This window comes from Myotis brandtii, unplaced genomic scaffold, assembly GCF_000412655.1.
Source record: "Myotis brandtii unplaced genomic scaffold, ASM41265v1 scaffold2454, whole genome shotgun sequence".
Taxonomy (NCBI): Eukaryota; Metazoa; Chordata; class Mammalia; order Chiroptera; family Vespertilionidae; genus Myotis; species Myotis brandtii.
Window position 1 is genome coordinate 178,031 of NW_005359285.1, and position 23,789 is coordinate 201,819.

Genomic DNA, 23,789 nt, shown 5'->3' on the forward strand with positions numbered 1-23,789 from the left:
TTGGGGTGGGGTTACAGCAGCTTTGCTGGCTCACTTGTGCACTGATTTGTTCCTAACACAGCCAAGGGAGCCATACCTTTTCTCCCAGTGGTAGCCTCAAGAGTCACTGCCCAGAACCAGGAATATTGCCCCAATTTATGCCCTAGCAGGAGGCTCCGAGTTTCCCCTCTTCTTACCACCCCTAATTCCAACCTTTGGCCTGGGACTGCAGTGAGAAGGCCAGGTGGGGGTGGGGTGGGGCACTTGTTGATGGAGCCAACAGCAGCCTGCCTGGGTCAGGACCTCCACGGCTCAGCCCTGGCCTCCCCCTGGCCTTCAGACACAAGGGAACCCACTGCCCACAGGGGATCTGTCTATTTGAAAGCCCTGCCCAGCCAGCTGCTCCCTGCCACCAGCTGCTGCTCCTGTTCTCCCCGCCCACCCTCACTTTCCTTTCATCCTGAATCAACACGTATGGTCACAGGCCATGGCCCTGCTGATAGTCACAGGGCAACGGGGCACTGTTCTGTCACGCTCCCTCCTTTCTTCCTGCGGTCGTGTGCTCCTGCATTTATTCATTCAACAAACGTTCATCCAATGCCCACCCCGCCGGGCCCTGCCCTGGGACTGCAGCAGTGAGTCAGGCAACAGAGCAGGGATGAGGAGGGCCCCGAGGCCCAGCGGAGGTTACACACCGCCCGCCTGCTTCATGCTCTGTCCGCCATACACCATGCTCCCTTCTCCATGTCCTGTTTCCCTTTAAAACCAGTTGACAAATTTTATAAGCAGGAGTTTTCACATAGAATTCCCATTTCCTGGACCTTCGGTGGGCCCAGCAACACCTGTTCCCATTTCCCAGGTGGCCACCGTGGCCTGAGGCTGTAGACCAGCTGTCCTTGGTTAGGAAGGCTCCCACTCACCACAGTCTCCACCCCGCCCTAGTGTCCGTTGCCACAGCTGCCCTGCAGGTGGTGCTGTTGATATTCTCGGGCCCAGCCAGCCTCACCAGCTTCCTCTGGGTACCTTGTTCCTGCAAACTGTCTGAGCGCCTAGGTCAAGGGTGAAACGTGCTTCAATAGAGACAGCAGAGGGCGCTGTGGGCGCACAGAAGAGAGGTGCCCAGGTACCTGCTGGGATTGCCAGAAACAAGATTTCCTAACAGCCTGAGGAGGGAAGGTTCCTTGCTGCAGTGTGTGCTTCCTCCATCAGCTCAAACAATAGAGGGCCAGCCCCATTAGGGAAATCCCCTGAAATTTCCAGACGTACTCCTGAGCCAGACTTGCACTGTTCACTCATTCACAAATGATTAACACATTCATTCAAGCATGCATTCAGCAAACATTGATTACATACTTGCTGTGCGCTTGGCACTGTGCTTGGCACTGTGCCATGCCCCGACCTTAGCTCTCGTCCTGGTATTATCTTTTCTTTACTGATAAGGGAAATGAACCAGAGAGGCTACGTGAATTGCCTTAGGGTCACACAGCCGGTCTGAACTCTAAACAACTATTCCATGTGCCATGTCAGCAGTGCAAGACAGAACATGCTCAGGGCCAGGGCGGGCAGCACACGGGCTCCCTCCGGCTTTCAGAGGGCAATGCGGCCAGGAGGGGCCTGGCAGTGAGGGGAGGCTTCACGAGAACACGACAAAACGACTCCTGGAAGTGGACGAGGGGAACCTACCTTCCCTGATGAAAGGGGAGAGGCTGGAAGGTCCTTAGAGTGGGTTCTCCAGACACACTTCCTGGGTCGAGGGGTAGGGGTGCCAGTAAGGACATGATCCTTCAGCAAATGTGAGGTTTCCCTGCGCCAAGCCCTGGAGGACATGAACATGAATGTGGATTTCCCTGAGGATCTGCAGGCAGTGATCAGACAAGGGCAGAATTTGCAAATACCTTCACTCCAGGAAAGGAAGTGCTGGGAGCCAGGAGTGGGGCGGGGGCGGGGGAGTGATTGGCCCAGCAAAGAGACTGTTTCCCATTGGGAGGAACAGAGCAGCTTCCCGGACCAGGTAGCATTGAACTGAGCCCTGCAGGGTGGGCAGGACTGAAACGGATGTCAACTGAGTCCAGTGTCCGAGCTACCTGTCACCACCCAGCCAAAGAGCTGGGGATCCAAGTACAGGTGCACATTTAATAATATCAGTGCCAGATATCTGGGAAGGTGACTGGTAAAAACCCTAACATCCACCTTCCCCGTAAGCTTCTTAGGGGAAAGCTTATATAGGGGAATTGGGGGAAGGGAATGTGGACGGAGAACGTGGAGTACAGGTTTTCTGGTGATTTGCAGTCTTGGAATTTGAGTCCCTGCAGGGTCTTGGGTCTGGATGAATGTCTTCATCATGGTCCCCAGATCAGGATGGTCAGAGTTCTGAAACAGGGCAAGTGGGGATCCGGTGTGGATCACCCTGTTTCTTTTTCGTGTTTTAAAATATATTTTTTTTTATCGATTTCAGAGAGGAAGAGAGAGGGAGAGAGAGATAGAAACATCAATGATGAGAGAGAATCATTGATCAACTGCCTCCTCCACGCCCCCTACTGGGATCGAGCCCAAAACCCAGGCATGTGCCCTGACTGGGAATCGCACTGGTAACCTCCTGGTTCATAGGTCAACACTCAACCACTGGGCCACGCCAGCTGGGCTACCCTGGTGTTTCTGAAACCTAACTGATCAGCGTCCACATTTCTGGTGGCCAGGCGTGTGAGTTCGGGGCTGGGTTAAAAGTCTCTGTTTTGGTCTGGCAACTGACAATTGCAACAAAATCTTCACCAGAACATAAGGTTAAGCATAGATAGTTGATTAATCAATTACACCAGGGGTCCTCAAACTACGGCCCGCGGGCCACATGCAAATACAAATATTGTATTTGTTCCCGTTTTGTTTTTTTACTTCAAAATAAGATATGTCAGTTGGTTAATCAATTACACGGTCTGTGAGTAAAAGCGTGGGAAAGAGAGAGGAAGAGAAGAGGAGGAAAAAATAACAATCATGTTTAACCTATCTTAAAAAGTTTGAGGACCCCTGAATTACATGGTCTGTTAGTAAAAGCGTGGGAAAGAGAGAGGAAGAGGAGGAAAAAATAACAATCATGTTTAACCTATCCTTGTACCCCTATCAGGACTGCACCCCATCATGGGGGAAGGGCACACCTGGGGTGAGAGCACCGAAGACAAGGGCCTGGGGGTGCTCGTGGAGCAGAGGCTGATCAGGCCAGGCAGGGCCGTTCTTCCCTGGGAGACGGGGAGCTACGGGAGGTTTACAGCCTTGCAGCTGGAGCGGGCAGGCTTGCCCAAGAGGCTACATCAAAACAGTTGTCCTGATGCTATAAACTCTTGAGGGTGTGGCTCTCACGTTGGGAGCAGGATTTACATGAATAATGCTGACAGCCTATGCCCCAGGGAGCTGTCACTTAGACTACAAGAGGGAGGTGTAATCCGATTACCCTTAACCCGGAACCTGGATGTCTGAGCCCAATTCCTGCCCTGTCACCAACCAGCTATGTGGCCTTGCTCTGACAACTCTCTGGGTGTCAGTTTCTTCATTTGCAATATCAGGAGGTTGACCCCCTACCCTACACCACCCCCTACCCTTCTGACACCGGTTCACCGCCTGTGAATCTAAGACCTGCACTCCAGCCCCTCACAGACCCAAGAAGGGGAAGGCTCAGCCATCCTTGTTGGGCTGCCCACTTTGGGGAGGCAGCGTGGGTCCGCCCCCACCCAGGGGTCCTCAGCCCCCCACCAGCCTCTGGCTATCAGGTGGGAAGGTGGTCCCTCAACAAGAGGGGGTTGGGGTCAGAGGGAAGGAGGGGTGCCAGAGGAGAGGCAGCTTGCTCAGGGAGGGCAGGGGTGGGGTGAAGGGGAAGTGAACTAACCAAGCAACTTCCTCCCCAACCAGCTCCAGGCCCAGGACTGGGAAATTCACAAAAGTACAGAAAGATCTGTGTGGACATTTCCTGTTCCACCCTAGTCCCCCTTCCTGGCCGCCCAGGTCTGGGTTACCACACTGCTCACCTGTGAAGCAATCTTCCCACTAGAGGGCTGAGTGTTCTGGCCAGGAGAGGCCTATAAATGCTGGGCCCACAAGACGCCGTCAAACCCCTCTGTGTGACTCTTCAGCTTAGGTAAGTGAGCTGCCAACTTCCCTGGGTAGCAGCCTGCCTGCTGAGTCTTTCTTTACTCCTGCTACCCATCTGCCTTTCCAGCTCTCCTCCGGGAAGCCCTCCTTGATTAACCTGCTCACTTTAAAGCTTCCTTCTCATCTTGTTGGAGCCTCCTGCTCTCACATCCTCTGCTTTTTTACGTTCTCCAGATATTCTAAAAGTTATTTCTCCCATGTCTGGGTCAGGGTCCTTTCCCAGTTCAATGCCCCTTTCTTTTTCTTCTGTGTCTGCCCCTGCCCCCCACTTCATTTCTGCAAGCAGCCAGGAGGAGGTGTCTAGGAAGGCTTTTTCTTCTAAGCACCTGACCCCTTGCTTCTCCTCAGCTCAGAGTACAGGAAGACAAGGACAAAATGTCGCAGACTCTGATGGAATGCAGCGTGGAGACCATCATCAACATTTTCCATCAGTACTCCACGCGCCTGGGGCACCCAGACCGACTGAACCAGAGAGAATTCAGCCAGATGGTGAAGAAGGAGCTGCCTAATTTCCTCAAGGTAGGGCTGGACTCCTGGCCACTATGTGCCGAGAGGAAGTAAGAGAGAAGCTGGGGGAGAGTCGGACTGGGCTGGGGAGAGGCGACTAGTTAGGTAGACAAGAAGGTGACATTTGAGCTGAGACCTGAATGTGTGAGAGGAGAGAAGCCGAGGGAGGAGGAGCCTTGGCAGAAGCCAGGAGACTGAGCCCCAGATGGAAAGCTGAGACCTGAATGTGTGAGAGGAGAGAAGCGGAGGGAGGAGGAGAGACGCTGCGGGAGGAGCAGCCTTGGCAGAAGCCAGGAGACTGAGCCCCAGATGGAGGCGGGAGCCCCGAGGGCACTCTTCTGGTATCCGGATCTCCCTTAGGAAACAAACCCAGGGCCTGTGCAAAGCCCCACCCAGCACAGCCTGTACACAGCACTCGGGGCGTGTGATGTACTGACTGATCTAAAAGGGATCAGGCAGTCCTTGGGAAAAGGAGGCTTGGTTCCAGCAGACCTGTTCTGTTTCTTTACACCTTTGGGGACTTTGGGGAACAGAGGCCTGGACTAGGAAGGGTGGCGCACCTGGGTACCAGTCTCAGGTCCACTCCTGGAGCGATGTCCTGGGGCAGGTGGCCAGCCCAACCTGGAGCCGGCCCCACCTGGTGGGGTGGAGGGTTGCCACAGTAGGAGATGTTAGGGATGCTGACAGCTCCCCGTAGTGGGGACCTCAGCAAGCAGGACGCTGGGTCAGGCTAGACCCCCGAGGGTGGTGCTGGCGAAGCTTCCTCTGTGTGAGGCCTGTGCCTGCCACCACCCCCCCCCCCCCCCGCCGTGCCGGAGGCAGTGACAGGCCAGGAGGGGTGGCTGGGACCTTGCCAATGGGCTGCTACCCATTGGATGACTGGTCTCCCCCAGGGCAATGGCAAGCGTGCAGAAAGAATAGACCGTGCAGAGGCATAGCAGGAGGGAAGGCCTGGGCGAGGAGCTGGGCACCCCCAGGTTCTGGAAGGAACTTAGCTGCCATGCCCAGGCCAGCAAGTGGCACAGCTGGGACTCGCTGGAGCTCGCTCTGCCTCGCCGGGATCCTTACCTCCCCGTGCCCTCCTCCGCACACGTTATCTCACCCTTGGGTCAACGGAGCACCCACGCTGCTCCCTGTCCTTACACAAGGGCCCGATCATCTTGTTTTCCTCAAGTGCTTCCTGCTCCACAGGTTGAAATGAGTGTCACTAATTTGTGACCGTGAGAGGGAAGGGAGAGGCAAGGAAGGGAGGGGCCGGGCCGAGTGGACAGGAGCAGAGGGGAGGGGACGAGACGGGTTCTGAGTCAGCCCCGGGCGGTGTGCGGGATAACTGGAAAGTAAACGGCGCCCCGTCAACGGTCATTTTTAATTTGGGGTTGAGGCCCAGAAGCCAGGTTTCCCAGTGCCTTTGCCATCAGGTCTTTGGCTGTGCTGCCCGCCCCTGGCCCTGGCCACCCCCAGCCCTGACCACCCTGTCTCCCAACCTGCAGAAGGAGAAGAGGAATGACGCACTCATTAAGGACATCCTGGAGGACCTGGACACCAGCGGAGACAAGGACCTGAGCTTCGAGGAGTTCATCACCCTGGTGGGCAGGCTGACGGAGGCCTCCCACGAGGAGATGCACAAGAACACCCCCAAGGGGCACGGCCACACACATGGGCCAGGCTTTGGGGGGTCTGGCCGCAACCCCTGCAAAACCCAGGGTGGCAACCACGGCCACACCCATGAGCCGGGTGGCAACCACGGCCACAGCCATGACCACGGCCACGGCCACAGCCATGATGACCACAGCCACAGCCACTAATCAGGAGGCAGGCCACCCTGTCCCTGCCCATCCAGGGCCCCAGGCTGTGTGCGTACAGCTGAGGCAGTGGCCTGAGCTGCAGGGCTGGGGTTGAGATGAATAAAGAGTTCCTCCAAGCCAGTGCTCTGTGTGCTCCTTCTACCCCCTCCGCGGCCTGTCCTTCCCGGGGATCTGGCTTAGACTCCATGCCCCTTCATTCAGCCCTTCGTTCGCAGTCATAAGAGGAGAAGCCTCAACAACGTGGTCCTATTCTGAGTCCCTTGCGCTCGCCTCCCTGACCATTTTCTCACCTCTGACCTCAGTCACCCCAGCCCAGCTCAGGACTTCCCTGTGCAACCTGTCAAATGGGCCCTGGCCACCACAGAAAGCTAAAAGGGGGCACCCCATCCCCTCAACATGCCAGCCGCCACCACACCACCCACCCAGCCACAGCCCCCTTCACCCATGCTGCCCACACTGCGGTCTCTCTGCTGCTGGAACCTGGTGCCTTTGGGAGGTTCAGACAGGCCCTGGACAGGCTGAGTCTGAGGAGAGCCCTGGAGTCTGGGCATTGGAGACAGGGCCAGGTTGGGGGTGTTTGTCCACCAGTGAAGTTCTGAGTCCACGGGAGCAGTTGGTGCCTCTTGAATGAGGGGTCTCTCCTCTTCCCCGTGGACACTGGGGCAGGCGTGCACGTGGGTGAAAGTCGGGGAGTCCAGCCCATGCCCAGCAGCCCCGTGAGGAGGTTGGACTCTGGCTCCAGCGAGCCTGTCGGGCCTGGTTCCAAGCCTGAGAGCAAACTGAGCTCCCCAAGGTGGCCAGGTTCCTGCAGCCCCAGGTCAGCAGGCACTTCTCTGCAAAGCCTGTAGTCGAGCCTGGCTCCCCGCTTCCGCCCTCCGCAGCCTCCAGACCCACCGCTCACTTCAGAGACATCCCAGTGACTCCTGCCACCAGCCCTGCCCTGTGGCCGGAGAGCGCCAGCCTGTGCCCTTTCCCAGTTCATCTCCAGGCTGGGGTGCGCCTTCCAAAGACCACAGCCCAGACCAAGGTGTCTGCCCTGCCCTGTCCTTCCGCAGAGAAAAGACGGACAGCATTGGGGTCGGGGAGAAAGATCCACAGGCATCCATCCCCCGAGTTACCATGAAGAAAGCCAGGTGCAGAGTGGGGAGGGACCAGTCCAGAGTCCTACAGTGGTGGCGCCGGCCAAGACAGTGCGGAGAGGAAAGAGCCTGCAGCCATCTTCTCCCCGGGCTCATCTCCCAGCTCGTCCCCAGCGCTGAGCGTGAAGAAAGGAGCTGCGGGTCGGATGGCAGATGGCAGCTCTCCCACTTGGCCTGGCTGCAGCGGGCCAGGCTGACCCTGCTCTAGGGCCCAGGGGCCTCTGCCATGGGGTGCAGATCTCAGGGCTCCTGCTGCAGGGCAGAGGGTGTTTCCAGCACTGCTCCAGGCTGTGAGCTGGGGGAACCATTTAGAAGCCCCCTGCAGCCCCCTCCCCTCCCCCCTTCCTTCCCTGCCTGTCTTGGAGACCTGACAACTGTAGACACTCAGCTTCTGAGGGCGCTGCTCAGCCACTCTCCTGCCCGCATAGGGTGACCCCTCTGCCTACAGCTTGGCAGGGGCAACAGAACCGCCTGGGAGCTGGAGGCCTGGCTTCTATCAGTGGCTTTGCCAGGACTCCATGTTTTGGGTAAAGTAGGGTAGGGTAGGAGAGGGAGCAGGAGAGAGGGGGAGAAGAGGAGCAGGGGAAAGGGGCAGGGGCTGGGAGGGGAGGGGAATGCACCATAAATATATCTGTGACTGCCTCCCACTAGACTGTGAACTCCAAGTTGGTGCCATCTGGCTTATTCTCTGTTTTTTCACCAGCACCTGGTGGGAGTGATGGCTGGTACATAGCAGCTTCTCAACCAATGTTGACTGTACAGATGTCCTCAGATTTCTGGAATGTTCCATGCTCTCTCCTCCGGGAAGGGTGTGGAGAAAGGAGGGTTGGATTGAATTCACAAATGGAAGATTTCTGGGTGTCATCGTGGAATTCAAACGGGCAGGTAGGGGCAGCAGGGTGGCAGAGTCTGAAGCCCCCTCCCAGCTGTGTTCCATCTCACCAGCCCGCATCTGCTACACACTACAAGTTCTGTTTGAAGGAAGGGATTTGTCTGGAGAAAAAGTTGGCAAATTGTTGATTTAACCCAGCCTGCCCCACCCCACGCTGGAGTGATTCTCCGCAACATGCCTGCCAAGTGGTTGGCAGGGCCCTGCCCGCACCGCTCCAGGGAAGGGAGTTCCCTCTTGGCACTGCCACTTAGAGAGTCTGTTCTTACACTAAGCCTGAACCTGTCTCCTGGTGCCCGCTGGGCATGAACGCCACTTCCCTCCCCATCCACGGGGGCACAGAAAAACCCTCACCCTTCCATCTACACAGCCGCCCATCCACGTCTTCAAAACACTTCCCTTCCTACTGGGCATGAACGCCACTTTCCCTCCCCATCCACAGGGGCACAGAAAAACCCTCACCCTTCCATCTACGCAGCCGCCCATCCACGTCTTCAAAACACTTCCCTTCCTGGCACCCAGGCTTTCTCTGGCCTCCACTCCTTTGCACCAGGAATGCCCTCCCCACCCTGGGGTCTCTGCGTCACTGTCTCCGTGACGACTTCCCTGACCAGCCCCCTTCCTCGAGCATATAGAGGCTCCCTTCGGCCAGGCCCATGCAACTCTCTGGTACTTCTACCCCTGCACTTCCATTATGGAGTTGGAGCCCCTTGCCAGCAAGTCCGACAGGGCCCTGAAGGCAAGGACTATGGCTGATTGGCAGCATACATAGCCCAGGTGCCAGCAGGGAGCAAGCTGGGTGAGCCTTACTGAGTGAAGGGGGGTGGTCCTAGGCCTGATGGAGCTGGAGGGGGAGGTGGGCACAGCTTTGGACATTAGGGGCACGCCCACGTGGGACCTAAAGGCTGGGAGAGGGTGGAACAGCAGGATGGCAGGGGACAGAGCTTCTGGAAGCCGAGTTCTCCCTTTGCCTCGGTGCTCTGCTAGCTCATTCTGAGAGTAGGAGGTTGTTCTAGACCAGCCGTGGGCAAACTACGGCCCGCGGGCCGGATCCGGCCCATTTGAAATGAATAAAACTAAAAAAAAAAAAGACTGTACCCTTTTATGTAATGATGTTTACTTTGAATTTATATTAGTTCACACAAACACTCCATCCATGCTTTTGTTCCGACCCTCCGGTCCAGTTTAAGAACCCATTGTGGCCCTCGAGTCAAAAAGTTTGCCCACCCCTGTTCTAGACCCAGGGGAAGGCCTGGCAGCAAGCCCCTTTACACAGCCCCGTGGGGTTTTCCTTAAGCATGTTTAAGAGAGCTGGTCACGGTGCGTGAGCCCCTTCCATCCCATGAGCCCCTCCCATTCCAAGAAAACTGATTCTGTTGCGTAGAAGAGAGTTGGCCTCTTCCCTGAGATAGGGAGCAAGAGTGTCAGGGTCAAGGTTAAGGTTCCACCCCAGGTGAGAACGGGTGGCTACCCCTAGGGTTTTTAATGCATCCTTTGGGAAATAAGAACTTTGGGGTCTCCCTGGCATCACAGTTTCTGAGGAACAGAGAACCTGTCATCAGAGGGCCCTGCTTCACTTTGCTGTGGAACCTGAACTTCTGGATGGCTTTTGGGAGGGATGAGGAAGCAACAGTTGCAGCCTAAGCTGCAGCACTCTGCCCAGACGCTCTGAGGCCTGGGCGATGCTCCCGGAACTAGGGGACAGATGACTGAGCACATTACTTACTTGTTGGTCCACTCATTCACTCACTCAACAGGCACTAATCGCGCTCACTGTATGTCAGGCGCTATAATGCTCAGAGGGGCCCCAGGGTGAATAAGGCTTGTCCTGTCGTTAAGACACTCCCAGGCCTGCAGGACAGCTCCTCAAACAAGTCTGACACAGAAGAGGAAAGACCAGAGAGGCGAAAAGTTCCCTAAGACTTTGAGGAGGGAAGGCTGTCCTTCATCTGGGCTGTAGTGGTGGAAGGCAACAATTAGAGTAGCTTCAAGCGTGGGGGCAGCAGGCGTCCCCCCCAAAATCATGCAGGTGCTTGAGACAGAGAACATGTGTGCGCGGGTCTGAAAGTGGGCAGAGGTGGGGTCTGGGCAGGAATGAGGAGCCTCGGGTTCGAGAGGAAGAGGGAGAGAGAGGAAAGTGGGCCGATGCTAGGCCACAGCAGGAGAAGGAGGGCAGGAGCAGTGGGGGCTTGGGGGGGGGGAATGATATCATTGGTGTTTAGAAGAGTCTCCCTGTGGGGTGTGGATTTGGGGTGGGAATGAGACCAACAGCACAAGGCCCAGGAGGGGGCTGCACCATCATCCAGGGGGCACTTCTCAGAGAAGATGGATTCAGCCCGGATCTCCAATACCCCAGGCCCATCCCAACTAGGAGTCCATACCCCACAACCCCCCGAGTTTAAAGAAGATCATTTCGTACTGTTCCCCAAGACCTTGCCTCAGCTTTCGCCAGCCCGGTGAGGCAATCTTACACAACCCTGACTCTGAAACAAACTCCAGAAAGCAACCTCAGTGTCCTGCCCTGCCTCCCAGCTGTTGCTGAAAACTTACATTTTAGAAAGCCCATGTCATGGATTTTGACATGCCAGTGGCCAAAGTGACAACAGGACTGACACAACTGGTTGCTCAAGTTCTGTTGCCTCTTGGGGTTCAGACCTGAAACAATCCCTCCACCCCAAGTCTTCCGTCAGATCCTGGGCCAGATTGAACCCCAGTCTCTCTCTCCCCACCCCACCCCCCTGCCCTCGGAGCATCACAGACCCCTTCCATCCACAGAAGACTGGGAAAGTGAGCACCCACCAGAAAGGCGTCTGGCTCTGTGTGGAGGAGGGATGATTGATATGATTGACAACCGGAGGAGATCATTCAGGCCCTGTGAGGAGGAGGGATGATTGATATGATTGACAACTGGAGGGGGGATGGGGACCAGTCTGAGGGCTGCTGTGGGACTAACTGAGCCTTAACTCTGCATCCTCAAGGGGCAACAGACACCCAAGTAGATACGTTCAATATTATGTTGTGGGAAACAGAAAAGCGAAGGTGGGTGATGAGCAGACACCCTGGGAGCGCAGAGCAGGTGTTTCTGATGCCTTCTTGGCTGGGCTGCCGGCGGGGGGGGGGGAGGGGGAGCACACAGGGGAGGGTGAGGAAGCTTCCTCGGGTTCATGTCCGGTGAGATTTGCAAGGGCAGAACTTAAACCTCTGTGTGCCCAGCACTGTTAGGTAACGAGAGAAATCAGAGACACACAGGAAGTTGGGTTATACAACCTAGTTTGCTTTCTTTCCACTTTTGAAGACTTTTTATTGGCCACGTTAAATGCTGAGTCCCAGAGGTTCTCACTCCGGAGCCCCGGAGCCATCCCACTGAATCCCAAGCTTCTCCTAACTTCTGAAGCCCGATACCCAGGTGGGCTGGGCTTGCGGAGTGCCAGTGGCCTGCCAGAACTGTTTTCCTGAAGGGCATTGCATAGAGAGTGGCACTGGTGTCCCCTATGCACACTGATGCCCTTGCCCAGAGGACGCTGTCAGACTAACCTTTGTTGCTGCAGCCCAGCAGCTTGACCGGCAGGCGAGCCCCCGGGGTCCCCAAGCTGAAAACTACTCTGGATGGGAGGTGGAAATGTGAGGGTGTGTGAGTGGGAGGGCTCCCTGGAGGAGGGGACATTTGGGTGGGGCCTTTGTGGACAAGCAGGAGTTCCAGAGCTAAAGAAGGGCCTAGTAGCCTGGCGCTAGCACAGAGCAGACACTTGACAATGTTTGTGAGTGAACGGAAGGGAGGGCACCTAGACAAAAAGAACAGCAGGACACCCGGTACAAATCCGAGAAGTCTGACAGTTCACAGGGAACCTGGAGAATGTTCTGGAATGGCTGCAGACTGGACAGGAGGCTGGTGGTGAGGTGCTGGAGAGGACAGGTCCAGTCTCCGTGGTCCTGTGGTTCTATCGGTCCTCGTGTCTGTTGGCTTGTTTCGTGGTACCTGCCGTCAGGGGACGAGGCTGTGCATTTTCATGGAGGGACTAGATGTCACCTCATCCAAGCTTTGCACTTGAGAGATGAAAAGACTGAGGTCCACAGAAGGGAGAGGCCACTTGCTCAGACTCAGAGCCAAGAAGCCGCTGAGCTGGGAGGCTCGCCTGGATGAGGGCTCTTCATTGCCCTCAGGTGCCGCTGATGGATTTCAATCAAGCTTGGGGTTCCTTAAATTTTTTAAAAATAGGATTTAAGTTCAATTTGTGGTTTAGTTGGTTATTTTCAAACAAAATCATGGCTAGTAAATGTTTTCAAAATGGCAAATACACTGAATTTTATTCTTGTCCGTTATTTGTTTTACCAGATTCGAATACTATATCCCTCAGAAGTGATCACAGACATATGCGAGTGCATTGAGCAGGAATCCCAGTTTGCAGAACAGCAGCTGGGTCTAGTTTAGAGGCCTTGGGGGAAAGATCACACCTAACTGCTAACTGCCCTTGGTTACTTGTCTAACACTGGTCAACCCTAACTGAATGGCTGACCCCTAAAAATAACCTCAGGCTTTGCTTTGGTTTAAAATAAGCTTCCCCTCTAGTGGCTGCAGGAGAGAGAGAGAGAGAGAGAGAGAGAGAGACTGCTGACCAGCTATTATCTCCTATGTACTAGTAAATTACTATCTACTGAGTGCTCACTCGGTATCGGGTGCTGTGCTAAAGTGCTTTACAAGTGCCATAAGATGATCTGATCCTCAACTCTTGGAGGTGCTATTGTTATTCCCATTTCATAGATGAGGGAACTGAGGCTTAGAGATTTTAAATAACTTGTTCAAGGTTTCACAATTAGTAAGTAGTAGAACTAAGCTCTGAAACCAGAAATTTAACTTCAATATTCATACTCTTGGCCACTAACTACCCTTTTAATCCCAAGAATTGCACTGATTAAACAGAAAGACAAACTTACCCCCAGCCCCAATATAAAGCTCTCCTTCTTCTCACTTTCCCTCAAATCTGTCAGACCTGGCTCTAGCAAGTTACCTAATCTTTCTTTTTTAAAAATCTGTTTTTATTGGTTTTAGAGAGGGTGGAAGGGAGAGGGATACAGAGATAGAAACACCGATGAGAAAGAGACATCAATAGGCTGCCTCCTGCATGCCCCCCATGGAGGATCAAGCCCACAACCTGGGCATGTGCCCTGACCTGGAATTGAACCAGGAACCTCTTAGTTCATGGGTCTACACTCAACCAGTGAGCCACACCAGCCAGGCTGCCTAATCTTTCTTAAATTTTGTCACAAACTCTGTCCTTCTAACCTGTTCCTCCAGATGAAGAGGGGCTGGGGACCAACTTCTGGAAGGTTTGCCAGAGCTCAAGACTGTGCCCGGCTGCTATTCCTTTCTCCTCCTCCTCCTCTTCTTCTTCTTCTTCTTCTGCTTCTTCTTCTTCTTCTTCTTCTTCTTCTTCTTCTTCTTCAAATTAAACTTTATTGGGGTGACATTGGTTAATAAAATTATATGGGTTTTAAGTGTACATTTCTGATACATGATTCATATATTGCATTGTGTATGTCCACCACCCAAAGTCAAGTCATCTTCCATCACCATTTATTGGTCCCCTTTACCCTTTACTCCTTCCCCACACCCTTCCTTTTGGTAACTGCCATACTGTTGCCTGTGTCTATGAGTCTCAGTTTTATATCCCACATATGAGTGAAATCATATGGTTCTTAGCTTTTTCTGACTGACTTATTTCAGTTAGTATAATATTCTCAAGGTCTATTCATGTTAATTTCCTCAAATTATGGCTTCAAGTAATATGGCTGCAAGTACATATCCGATGACAAGTGTGGCCCCATTACATTTCTCTTGGCCAGGGCTACTCTGGAGAATCCCTCCTTGGCTGGTCTCTCTGCTTCTACTCTTGCCCGCCTCTGGCTAGCTCTTCTCCACCAAGGCAGCCAGAGTAATCCTTTGCAAACATAAGTGAAATCATCTTGCTCCCTCACTCCAAAGCCCCCAGTGGCTCCCGAGTGCTCCCCAACATCCGCAGATAGGGCCTGCTCCCTGCTCCTTGTAGGCGCACACCTCCCACCACCCCCATGTCAGCCCCTGCACATTGCCTTCGGTGCTGTTCTTTGAGCAAGCCAAACATATGTTCACCCCTGGGCCTTAGCTGCACTGCAAGGAACTCTTGGACCCCAGATATCTGCACGCTGCTCTCCTTCCTATCTTTCAGATTTCTGCTCACATGCATTCCTTAATCATCTTCTCTAAACAACACCCTTCCTCCCCCAATCTTACTTCCCTACTTTAGCTTTCTTCATATCACCTATCATTACCTACCGGTGTATCATAATATATATTTTTATTTGTTTGTCTATTTATTTTCTATCCCCTCCCCACTAGAATGCAAGCCCCAAGAGGACAGAAACGTTGTGTCTTTGGTCTCTGGCTATCATAGAATATTTGTAGAATGAATGAATAAATGCATACATGGTGGACATTTAATAAATAGGTGGTAAACAAATGAACAAACAGAGAAGGGGGTCTCGGGGGTCTAAATGAGGCCTGTCAGAATAGCGGGGGTAAGTTGTCATCAAGTTTGAAAGCCAGGGACATGGAAAGAAAAGAAGTGCACAGACACGGTTAAGAACTTTTCAAGCATACATTTATTAACTCTCACTCCCCTCAGTTCTTCTTGCAGACATTTCTGGGGAAAAGCCACTCAGAGCTGCTTACTCTGTGTGGATATTCACATGGGCAGTCACCAGCACCCTGGACACCAGCACCACGAATTCATTAAAGGTGACCTGTCCGTCTCGATCAGCATCCAGTTCTTGGAATATCTTGTCAATGGTGGCTTGATCTTTGGTGTTCTAGGAGAAGGGGACAGAAGACACAGTGAGTTCAGACTCTCCCTCCCCCTTTCCCATCCTCAGAGCTCAGCTTAGGGAGGCCCAGGGACATTCATTCATTGGCCAAAACTGTGTAGGGGAATCCAATGTGACAAAACAGAAGGCAGAGAGGCAACCGTCATGAGCCATGTAGTTCACTAATCCACCCCCTTTCCCTTCCCCACCCTTCTCCACCTCACCTATGTGCAAACACTTCCAGAGGGGGAGAGAGTACAGCCTGAGGGACAGAGTGAGTTAACCCAGAGAGGGAGGTGGGGCCCTTTCCCCCCAGCAGGGTCAGAGCTTCCTTGGGTGCTGAAATTGGGGCTGAACCCACCCACGTCCTTGTTTCTCCATCATCCTTCAGTCCTTGCCACTGTCCTCAAGGTGAAGGGGGGTGGAGGGAGGTAGTTCACCATGATGGGCGTCACCCACCTTGATTGTGTTGACAAGTTCCTTTGTGATCAGCTGCTTCAGCTCACGCTTGGTGAGGGTGTCAAAATCTCCCACTCGAGCTGAGTACTGGTGGAAGACGTTGATGATTCCTTCCAGGTGGTCTTCCAGCTTAGTCATCTTCTCAAATCTCACGTTAACCTTCAGGAGACAAGGCAGGTCTAGGACAGTTCCTCCCCTACCCCTACGCCCCCTCTCCCCTCTCTTTCTGCATTGAAAGTTTAAACAAGGGATGGCTTCCCCCTGCATCTGCTTTGTGTTCTCTCTGCTCTCCATTCGTGGATTGGATGAGGAAGAACATATAATAGCATTTAACGTTGAAAAGAATCAGCCTCAACTGCCACAGTGGTCCATGTCCCCGTAACCCCTGGATAGTATAACCAGAGAGTGTTGCTCACTCAAGCTCAGCTGGGAAGGATTCTGTGGTTCCCCAGCTGTTCCTTTTCCCCAAGTGAAAGGCCACGGTCCCTTGTAGACATTCACCGGCCCGCCCGCCTTTGCCATCCTAAGTCCTGAGACTGGGTCCACCTCGCTCAGCAAGAGCTGTTCTCCTTGGTCCAAAATGCAGTCGGCTCTTTACTTCTTAAGGTACATAAATGTCTAACCATTATGTTGTACACCTGAAACTAATATTGCATGTCAACTATAACTGAAAAATAAAATTTCAATGAAAAAACAACAACACATTTTTTAATGTAGTCAGCTCAGAGGAGCTCCAGCAAGTGGAAGATTGTGGCTTCCAACAGCCTGCAACGTGGTCCCCTGCCATCACCACTCTGAGGACCCCCAAGGGCCCAGCAAGGAAAGGACACTTACCCTCAATGCACAGGAGCGTGGAGCTCTAGCAAGAAGTAAGCACTGGTGAGGAGCACCGAGCAGGGAAGGTTTTTATAAGGCACTCTGGCCTCCCCTTTGACCGCAAAAGTTTCCTCCCCTTTGAGGAAACTTCTCTGATTCATCTGTCTTGAGGCAATAGCTGGTACACACTCTGTTGCTCAATACAAGGTTCAAACTTGTGGCTTTGACCGCAACAAAAGAAGTTCAGGTTGTACCCATCACACCCCCTGCTCAGCCTGAAGTAGAACCCCACCCTATACACACACACAGGTGCCTCACACATTTCTCAGCTCTAGGGCAGGACCCAGCCTTCAGCTCTAACTCAGTTTCCTGCTTCCTAATAGAAGGCCTGGATGGCTCCTACCTGAAAAGGAAGGACTGGGAGAGGCATTTGCTGTGTCTATTCCCCCCCAAATAATAACGATGATAAAAACGAAGTGAGCATGTAATCCTGAAACAGAAAAGGGATGTTGGTTTAAAACTAAGGAAGTCTGAATAAAGTACAGAATTTAGTTCATAATAATATATCAAGAGCAGTTCACTAATTGTAACAAATGTACCAGATGAATGTGGAATGTTCACAAGAGGGGAAACGTATACAGGTGCATGGGAACTGCCTATATTATCTCCTCAACTTTTGCCTAAATCTAAAATGCTTCTAAAAGCCCTGGCCAGTTTGGCTCACTGGATAGTGTCAGCCTACGAACTGAAGGGTCCCAGTTACAGGCTCAATTCTGTGCAGAAGGCAACCAATCAATGTGTCTCTCTCTCATTGAAGTTTCTCTCTGTCTCTCCTCCTCCCTTCCACTCTCTCTAAAAATAATGGGAAAATATCCTCAGGTGAGGATTAATAATAATAATAATAAAGTTAAAAAGTAAATAAAATGCTTCTAAAAAAATAAAGTCTATGTGTTGTTGAAAGCGAGCATGTATTGAGCACTTACGACATGCCAGACACTGCTTGACACCACCTTCCCTTAGTTCTCCAGAGAGCTCTGAGGGGCATGCTCATAGTGTGCCCATTCTGCAGATGAAGGAAATGAGTTTAGAGAGGCTAAGTAACTTTTTAAAGTGCCAAACCCTAATTTGTCTGCTCTCAAAACCTCTGCCATTGTTGCCTTTTCCCCCCTAAAGTAAGAATAGTTTTTAGTTATTAAAAAAAAATATATGCCTAAACCGGTTTGGCTCAGTGGATAGAGCGTCGGCCTGCGGACTGAAAGGTCCCAGGTTCGATTCTGGTCAAGGGCATGTACCTTGGTTGTGGGCACATCCCCAGTAGGAGATGTGCAGGAGGCAGCTGATCGATGTTTCTCTCTCATCAATGTTTCTAACTCTCTATCTCTCTCCCTACCTCTCTGTAAAAAATCAATAAAATATATTAAAAAATAATAATAATACATGCTCATAATTTTTGGTAGATGCACTCTTATCAGACTCTGATCTTTTTCTTCCAGTTTCCCCCCTAATGCAGTCAATTCTTGATTAGCCTTTTAAAAATTCTTTCCTTGATGTACCCCCACCACTCCCCATCCCCTCCCCCACATGGAAAGTCACTAGGTTCAGGGTCAGAGCAGCACAAATTCCGTGATGCCCTCTTGGAATTTGGTATTCGATGGGTTCAGACACCTTCCTAAATCATAACACAGAGAATTCACCTCACAGGACCCAGGTGGGGAGTACTGAGTGGGGTTCAGGCCAAGATTGGAACCCGGATCCCACACTGGGCTGGGGTCTGATGCAAGGCTGCTTTGCAGGCCATGGTGGGGGTGAGGGGGTCAGTTCTGTGCCCTTGGGCAAGACCTTGACTTCTCTGTGTGGTCATTTGTGTGGTCATCTCACTGGCCTCATTTAGTTCCCAGAATTGCGATAAGGCCCAGCTGGGAGACTATGTGAGAAAGTGCTTAAAAACAATGAAGTGTGATGTTTAAATTTTACTTTTGCCCTTACCCACCGATCATGGATGTGGATCATTCAGACCGGCTAGCATATATGTGAGTCCAGAGCCAGCCTTCCAGGGGCCTGGTCACTGGGAGTCTCCTACAAGTGACCTTCCTCCTCTGTGTCCTGACAGTGGTCCCGGGGTGGAGGGGCCTGCATGCTGGTCTTCCCTCTGCCGAAGCTGCCCTCAGCCCCCTGAGCACCAGCCCAGCATCTGTGCCACCCAGAGAGGCCTTTGGGGAGACAAGGAAGCCAACACACAGCAGGCGCCTGGCACAGGTCCTGGCACGTAGAATCTTGCCACTTGCCTGACCTTCCTCCCTCCTCCCATCTGCACCCCAAAGAAAAGGCAGGATTGGCCCCCAGGGGAAAGCTCAAGCCCTGGGGATGCTCCCTCCAGCTCCCTGGTGAGTGTCCCGCTGCTGGCCTTGGCTTTTCAGAGGTGGCGGGGAGGGATTCCTGAGACCTGTGGCCTGGCTGTCACCTGGACTTGTCCTGCCGCTCCCACTCGATAGAAACTGCTTAAGGGTGGGACTGTGCAGAAAGGCTGATGCTCGGGGCAGCCAAGGAGGATGAAAAGGATGGGAAACTCCTCTGCTGACAATTTGATGTAGATGATACTACAGTGGTGAATACAAGCCATTAGGCATTTGTCAAAACCCATAGATGTGCGATGCAAAGAGTGAGTCATAATGTGGACGATGGACTTTAGTTATTAATGATGGATGAATGTTGGCTTGATTGGAACAAATGCACCACACTAATGCAAGATGTCAATAAGAGGGGCACTGGGGGAGGGAAGGCCAAGGGGGATATGGGAACTACTTCCTGCGCAATATTTCTGTAAACCTAAAACATCCTCTAAAAAATAGTCTACTGCTGAGGAGAAACCAAGATGGCGGCATAGGATCCCATCCAGGATACTACATTACATTTAATTGTTATAGCTCCTCAGGCTCCTCTTATCTGTGACTGTTTCTCAGATTTTCCTTGTTTTTGATAATCTTGACAGTTTTGAGGAGTACTGGTAAAGTATTTTATGGATGCCTTTAAAAAAATAGTCTACTGCTTCATTAAAAAATTACTGCTACACCTAAAATCACTATGTACAAGTCGTAAGAGCGTGCTACACAGCAAGAAGGAAACTTTTCAAATAAGTTTTGAGCCAAATTGATAACAGACTCACTTTCACAACTAGAAATAAATGTGTATTCTTAAAACAGACTTTCACCTTCAAGGGAATTGAACTAAATGTGATCATGTAAACACCCTGAAAAGCATATCAAGGTAACTTCAGTCTGGCTGGTGTGTCTTAGTGGTTGAGCGTCAACCTATGAACCAGGAGGTCACAGTTTGATTCCTAGTCAGGGCACATGCCCAGGTTGTAGGCTCAATCCCCAGTGTGGGGCATACGGGAGGCAGCCTATCGATGATTCTCATCATTGTTGTTTCTGTCTCTCTCTCCCTTTCCCTTTCTCTCTGAAATCAATAAAATATATATTTTAAAGAAGATAACTTAAAATTTTCATCAAGTAAAGAAACTTTGCATTATGAAATGGGAAATCTGAATAGGGGGTATATGGGAGTTTCTTGTACTATACGTGCAACTCTTCTGTAAGTTTGGAATTCTATCAAACTAAGTTACATCAAATTATTTAAAAATTACCTCACACAAAGTGCTCATGCAGCCATGGGACTCTGTTAGTCACACCCAAATAGTGGGGTGGGGCATGCCAGAGCTTAAGGTGTGGCGGGGTGACCAGATGGGGCAGGATCGCAGTCCACCAAGGTGGGTTTACCCCCCACGTTAGCTTGGAGACTGCCCTCACAGAGACACCTTCTCTAACGTTACCCTCTCCAGGAGGGAAATGGACTCTCAGGTAAGCAAGGAGAGAGGAAAAGAAGGTGATGGTGCTTTAAAGGATGGGAGACTGGATCTAAAGGGATTCCATCTCTGGAGACCTCTGAGCAATGGTGAGGAGCCGGGGGGCGTGGGTCCTTCACCTGGCACAGACTTCCTTGCCCTTTATATCTGCTAGTCGCTGGCTGGCAGGCGCTGGGGGAGGCCACCATGAACTGGACAGACACTGTCCTGCCCTCAGTGAACTTACTGTCTGGGGAGGAGGCAGAGTCCCAGCAGGTGTCTGGTGAGGTCGGGAGAGAGGTGGCAGAGCCAGGAAGCAGAGAATGAAATACATTGCCAGCCCTACCCTCAGTTCTGGCAAGCTGGAAGCCAACTTAATGAAGATCTTTGTGCCTCGGGGTTGGGAGATGCGGGAAGGAAGTCTTCTCCCTAAGTTGTTCTGGGATGCAAAGCCAGTCGCCGATGGATTTCCAAGAAGGACCTCAGGGTTTTCAGGAAGTGAGACACCAATCCCTCTGTGTCTTCCCCATTCTCCTGCTACAATCCCCGAACTTGGCAATGAGAAAGCTACCAAATTGGATGAGGATGATCACCACCAAAGCACCAAGGCTAGGAAGAGGTTATCAAGGCCTCTGAAATAAAAAAAAATGTTTAAGTCTAACCTGGGAACCTTGCATTCAATACCTCAGACTCCCTGCATGCTTGGTTAGCACAGTTGCCGCGGCCATGTGGACTGTAAGGGGTCACAGTGGGCCCCTGCAGTAGTGGGCTAGGTTCGTCCCTAAACCTGCACCTCTGGCCTTCAGTAGCCACACCATCCATGCAACTGCTCTAGAGGAACAGGTGAGTGAGACCCTGGCTCCCCGCCCTCCGCCATGGAGAATTGAACAGTCCCCCGCAGTGCAGTAGGAAAGCCCCTGAGGTGTTCGGGCCGTTCAGGGGTGGGGAGGCCACAAGAGGAGAAACTGGACAGATGGGAGCATGAGAACTGATGGGGGAAAATAAGACCCGTGTAATGGGGTTCCATCCTAACACAGTTACAATTCGGAACCCCATCCAGCTTACTCAGCATTAAGGCCTGCTTTGTTCCCCCAGAACAAATGTTGACTGACATTGGGCAAGGCTGTAATCCTATTAGGAAATCAGGTGTGGCAGAGACTGTCCAAGTCACTGCTTCCTTCCTTTTTTCCCTCTCAGGAGAAAACAACTCCTTTCTACAGCTTGATTCATGTATAATTAACATACAAAAAACCCCTGCACATATTGAATGTGCACAATTTGATGAGTTTGGACATGTGTATGCACCCGTGATACCATCACCACAACCGTAAACGCAGCCATCGCCTCCTAAGTTACCAAGGGCCTTTGTTTTTGTGGTGAGAGCACTTAGCATGACATCTACCCTCTTACCAAATGTTCAAGTGCACAAACCTGTATTGTTAACTGCACCGTGTTGACCTGCAGGTCTCTAGAACACCTTCGTCTTGTGTAACTGGAACTTTGCACCCATTAAACCATGATAGTCACCGCTTCCTTGGAGGAATCCAGTCAGAAGGGACGAGACCGCCCGAAGAACTCCCGCAGCTGCTTACTTTTTGTTTGTTGATTTTTCCCTTCTTTACAATTACATTCCATATCTTTTTAAGTAAATGGGTTAAAAATTGATTTTAGAGAGAAGGGGGAGAGAGAGAGAGAGAAACATCCATCGGCTGACTTCTGTACACCTCCTATTGGGGTTCAAGCCCGAAACCTGGACATGTGCCCTGACCAGGAATCAAACTGGTGACCTTTCGGTGCACAGGCCAACACTCAGCCAACTGAGCCACACCAGCCAGGCCACATTCCATATCTTTTTGAGACATACGCAGACTGTATGTAGCACATACGTTCATGTAAGATGAAATAAAACAACAAACACCTGTAAATGTATAGGATGTGTTTAGGCCCTGGACAGATACCAGGCGATTGACAGAATACTCCAGAGAGCAGAGAAGGAAAATAAAGAATTTTTTGTTTGCTAAAAAATTCAATTCTTTGAGAGCCCCTAGACAAGCTAGTGGAGTATACAGGTGTGCTTCAGGAATGATTTTTTTAGCATCTCTGTCTCACACCCTGAGTTTTTAAACACACTGACCCTCTTCCCAGAGAAGGGGGTCCTGACCCACAGTGCCTAGGTCCGAGGGTGCTGGGGATGAGGTCACCCTGTGGCTCTGAGCCAACCTTCAGGGCAGGTGGCAGGGCCAGTGAGGTGCCGGGAGAGAGTGTGGTTGATAGGAGTTGACATTAAGGCCTCAGGGAAGCAGGCATTCCAGGGAGGACTAGAACTTGGCTGAGAAAATTAAAAGTGGCAGACATCAGAGAAAGGAGGGAGGAGGGGTCATAAGATGCTCACAGGGCCCTGGTGGGCTTTGTGTAGGGAGAGCCCCCATAGCCACGGTGAGAACAGAGGCCATGCGATGTGTGCTAGAGCTGTGGGGGGTTATGTGGCCCCAGTGGCATTTCCTAGACCCTGGGAGGCGATCAGTGCTGCTACTGGAGAAAGAGCCCGGGGCCAATGTTGCACCAGGGAGGCTTGCCCAGGCCCAGTCATGGCGGGGCCGTCCACAGAGGGCTCCTGGCTTCATTGGAGTCACTGAGGCTAGTTCCAGAAGGGGAAGAAAAGGCTCCTGTCTAAAGCCAGAGGGAAAAGAGAGAGACACACACACCTCATTTGAGAAAATGGCTAAGGCAGTGGTTCTCAACCTTGGCTGCACATTAGAATCACCTGGGAATCTTTTGAAAATCCTGATTTCTGGGCCTCATCCTCCGGAAATTCTGTTTCTTTGTTACTAATGTTGACCACAACATTAGTAACAAAGAAACAGAATTTCCGGAGGATGAGGCCCAGAAATCAGGATTTTCAAAAGATTCCCAGGTGATTCTAATGTGCAGCCAAGGTTGAGAACCACTGATCTAGTGTCCGGGCCCGGGCACCAGGCTGGAACTTGGAGTTCCTTCAGAACATCAATCCAGTGGTATGCCGCACCAGCACGGCCAAGGGTGAACCTGAGAGGGGGCGGTGAAGAATTAGAAAAGACAGACAAGAGAATAAAGCTGAGGCTGGGTGGGACGCTGCCCTCTCTGATGGAGAAAGACAGTGCCATGAACTACAAACCGTGTCTTTATTTTATATCCGGATTCCACGAGGCAAAGTAAGGGCGTGGTCAAGATGTTGACAACATTCTGGTGGGTTTCGATCCTACTCAATTACATGCACTTGAACTCTATCAAGCCCACATCACTCAGGCACGTGGGGCCACGTGTTCGGACCATAGGTTCAAGCTTACAACTATAGCTGTTGGCTATAATTGTGCTGGGAGGGCTCTGCCCTCCAAGCTGGG

At 52.0% G+C, this 23,789-nt stretch overlaps 3 protein-coding genes across 3 annotated transcripts in view; 1 reads left to right on the forward strand and 2 right to left on the reverse strand.

The window, feature by feature from the left end:
• LOC102253804 (peptidoglycan recognition protein 3) overlaps window positions 1–1,097 on the reverse strand; it is a 15,172-nt gene extending 14,075 nt beyond the window's left edge. Inside the window, exon 1 of the mRNA XM_014540490.1 lies at window positions 1,003–1,097. The gene's annotated coding sequence lies outside the window, so the exon portion shown is untranslated. The remainder of the gene's footprint in view (window positions 1–1,002) is intronic.
• Window positions 1,098–3,990: 2,893 nt separating this feature from the next.
• Window positions 3,991–6,548, forward strand: S100A9 (S100 calcium binding protein A9). The gene is made up of 3 exons (XM_005867184.2): window positions 3,991–4,102; window positions 4,465–4,635; window positions 6,114–6,548. The coding sequence occupies exons 2-3, from the start codon at window positions 4,492–4,494 to the stop codon at window positions 6,426–6,428; spliced, it is 459 nt and encodes a 152-aa protein (XP_005867246.1). The 5' UTR covers window positions 3,991–4,102; window positions 4,465–4,491; the 3' UTR covers window positions 6,429–6,548.
• An 8,526-nt stretch (window positions 6,549–15,074) lies between these two features.
• On the reverse strand, window positions 15,075–16,693 carry S100A12 (S100 calcium binding protein A12). The gene is made up of 3 exons (XM_005867181.2): window positions 16,587–16,693; window positions 15,753–15,911; window positions 15,075–15,299 (listed from the first exon to the last, which is right to left on the reverse strand). The coding sequence occupies exons 2-3, from the start codon at window positions 15,888–15,890 to the stop codon at window positions 15,159–15,161; spliced, it is 279 nt and encodes a 92-aa protein (XP_005867243.1). The 5' UTR covers window positions 15,891–15,911; window positions 16,587–16,693; the 3' UTR covers window positions 15,075–15,158.
• Window positions 16,694–23,789: the final 7,096 nt, after the last annotated feature.

What these genes read in the sequence shown, in the direction of transcription:
- S100A12 (XM_005867181.2), bottom strand. Translation starts at nt 15,890, where the DNA reads ATGACTAAGCTGGAAGACCACCTGGAAGGAATCATCAACGTCTTCCAC. An exon ending in AACTTGTCAACACAATCAAG is followed by an intron (nt 15,300 to 15,752) that starts GTGGGTGACGCC and finishes CCCTTCTCCTAG; the next exon opens with AACACCAAAGATCAAGCCAC.
- S100A9 (XM_005867184.2), top strand. Translation starts at nt 4,492, where the DNA reads ATGTCGCAGACTCTGATGGAATGCAGCGTGGAGACCATCATCAACATT. An exon ending in AGCTGCCTAATTTCCTCAAG is followed by an intron (nt 4,636 to 6,113) that starts GTAGGGCTGGAC and finishes CCCAACCTGCAG; the next exon opens with AAGGAGAAGAGGAATGACGC.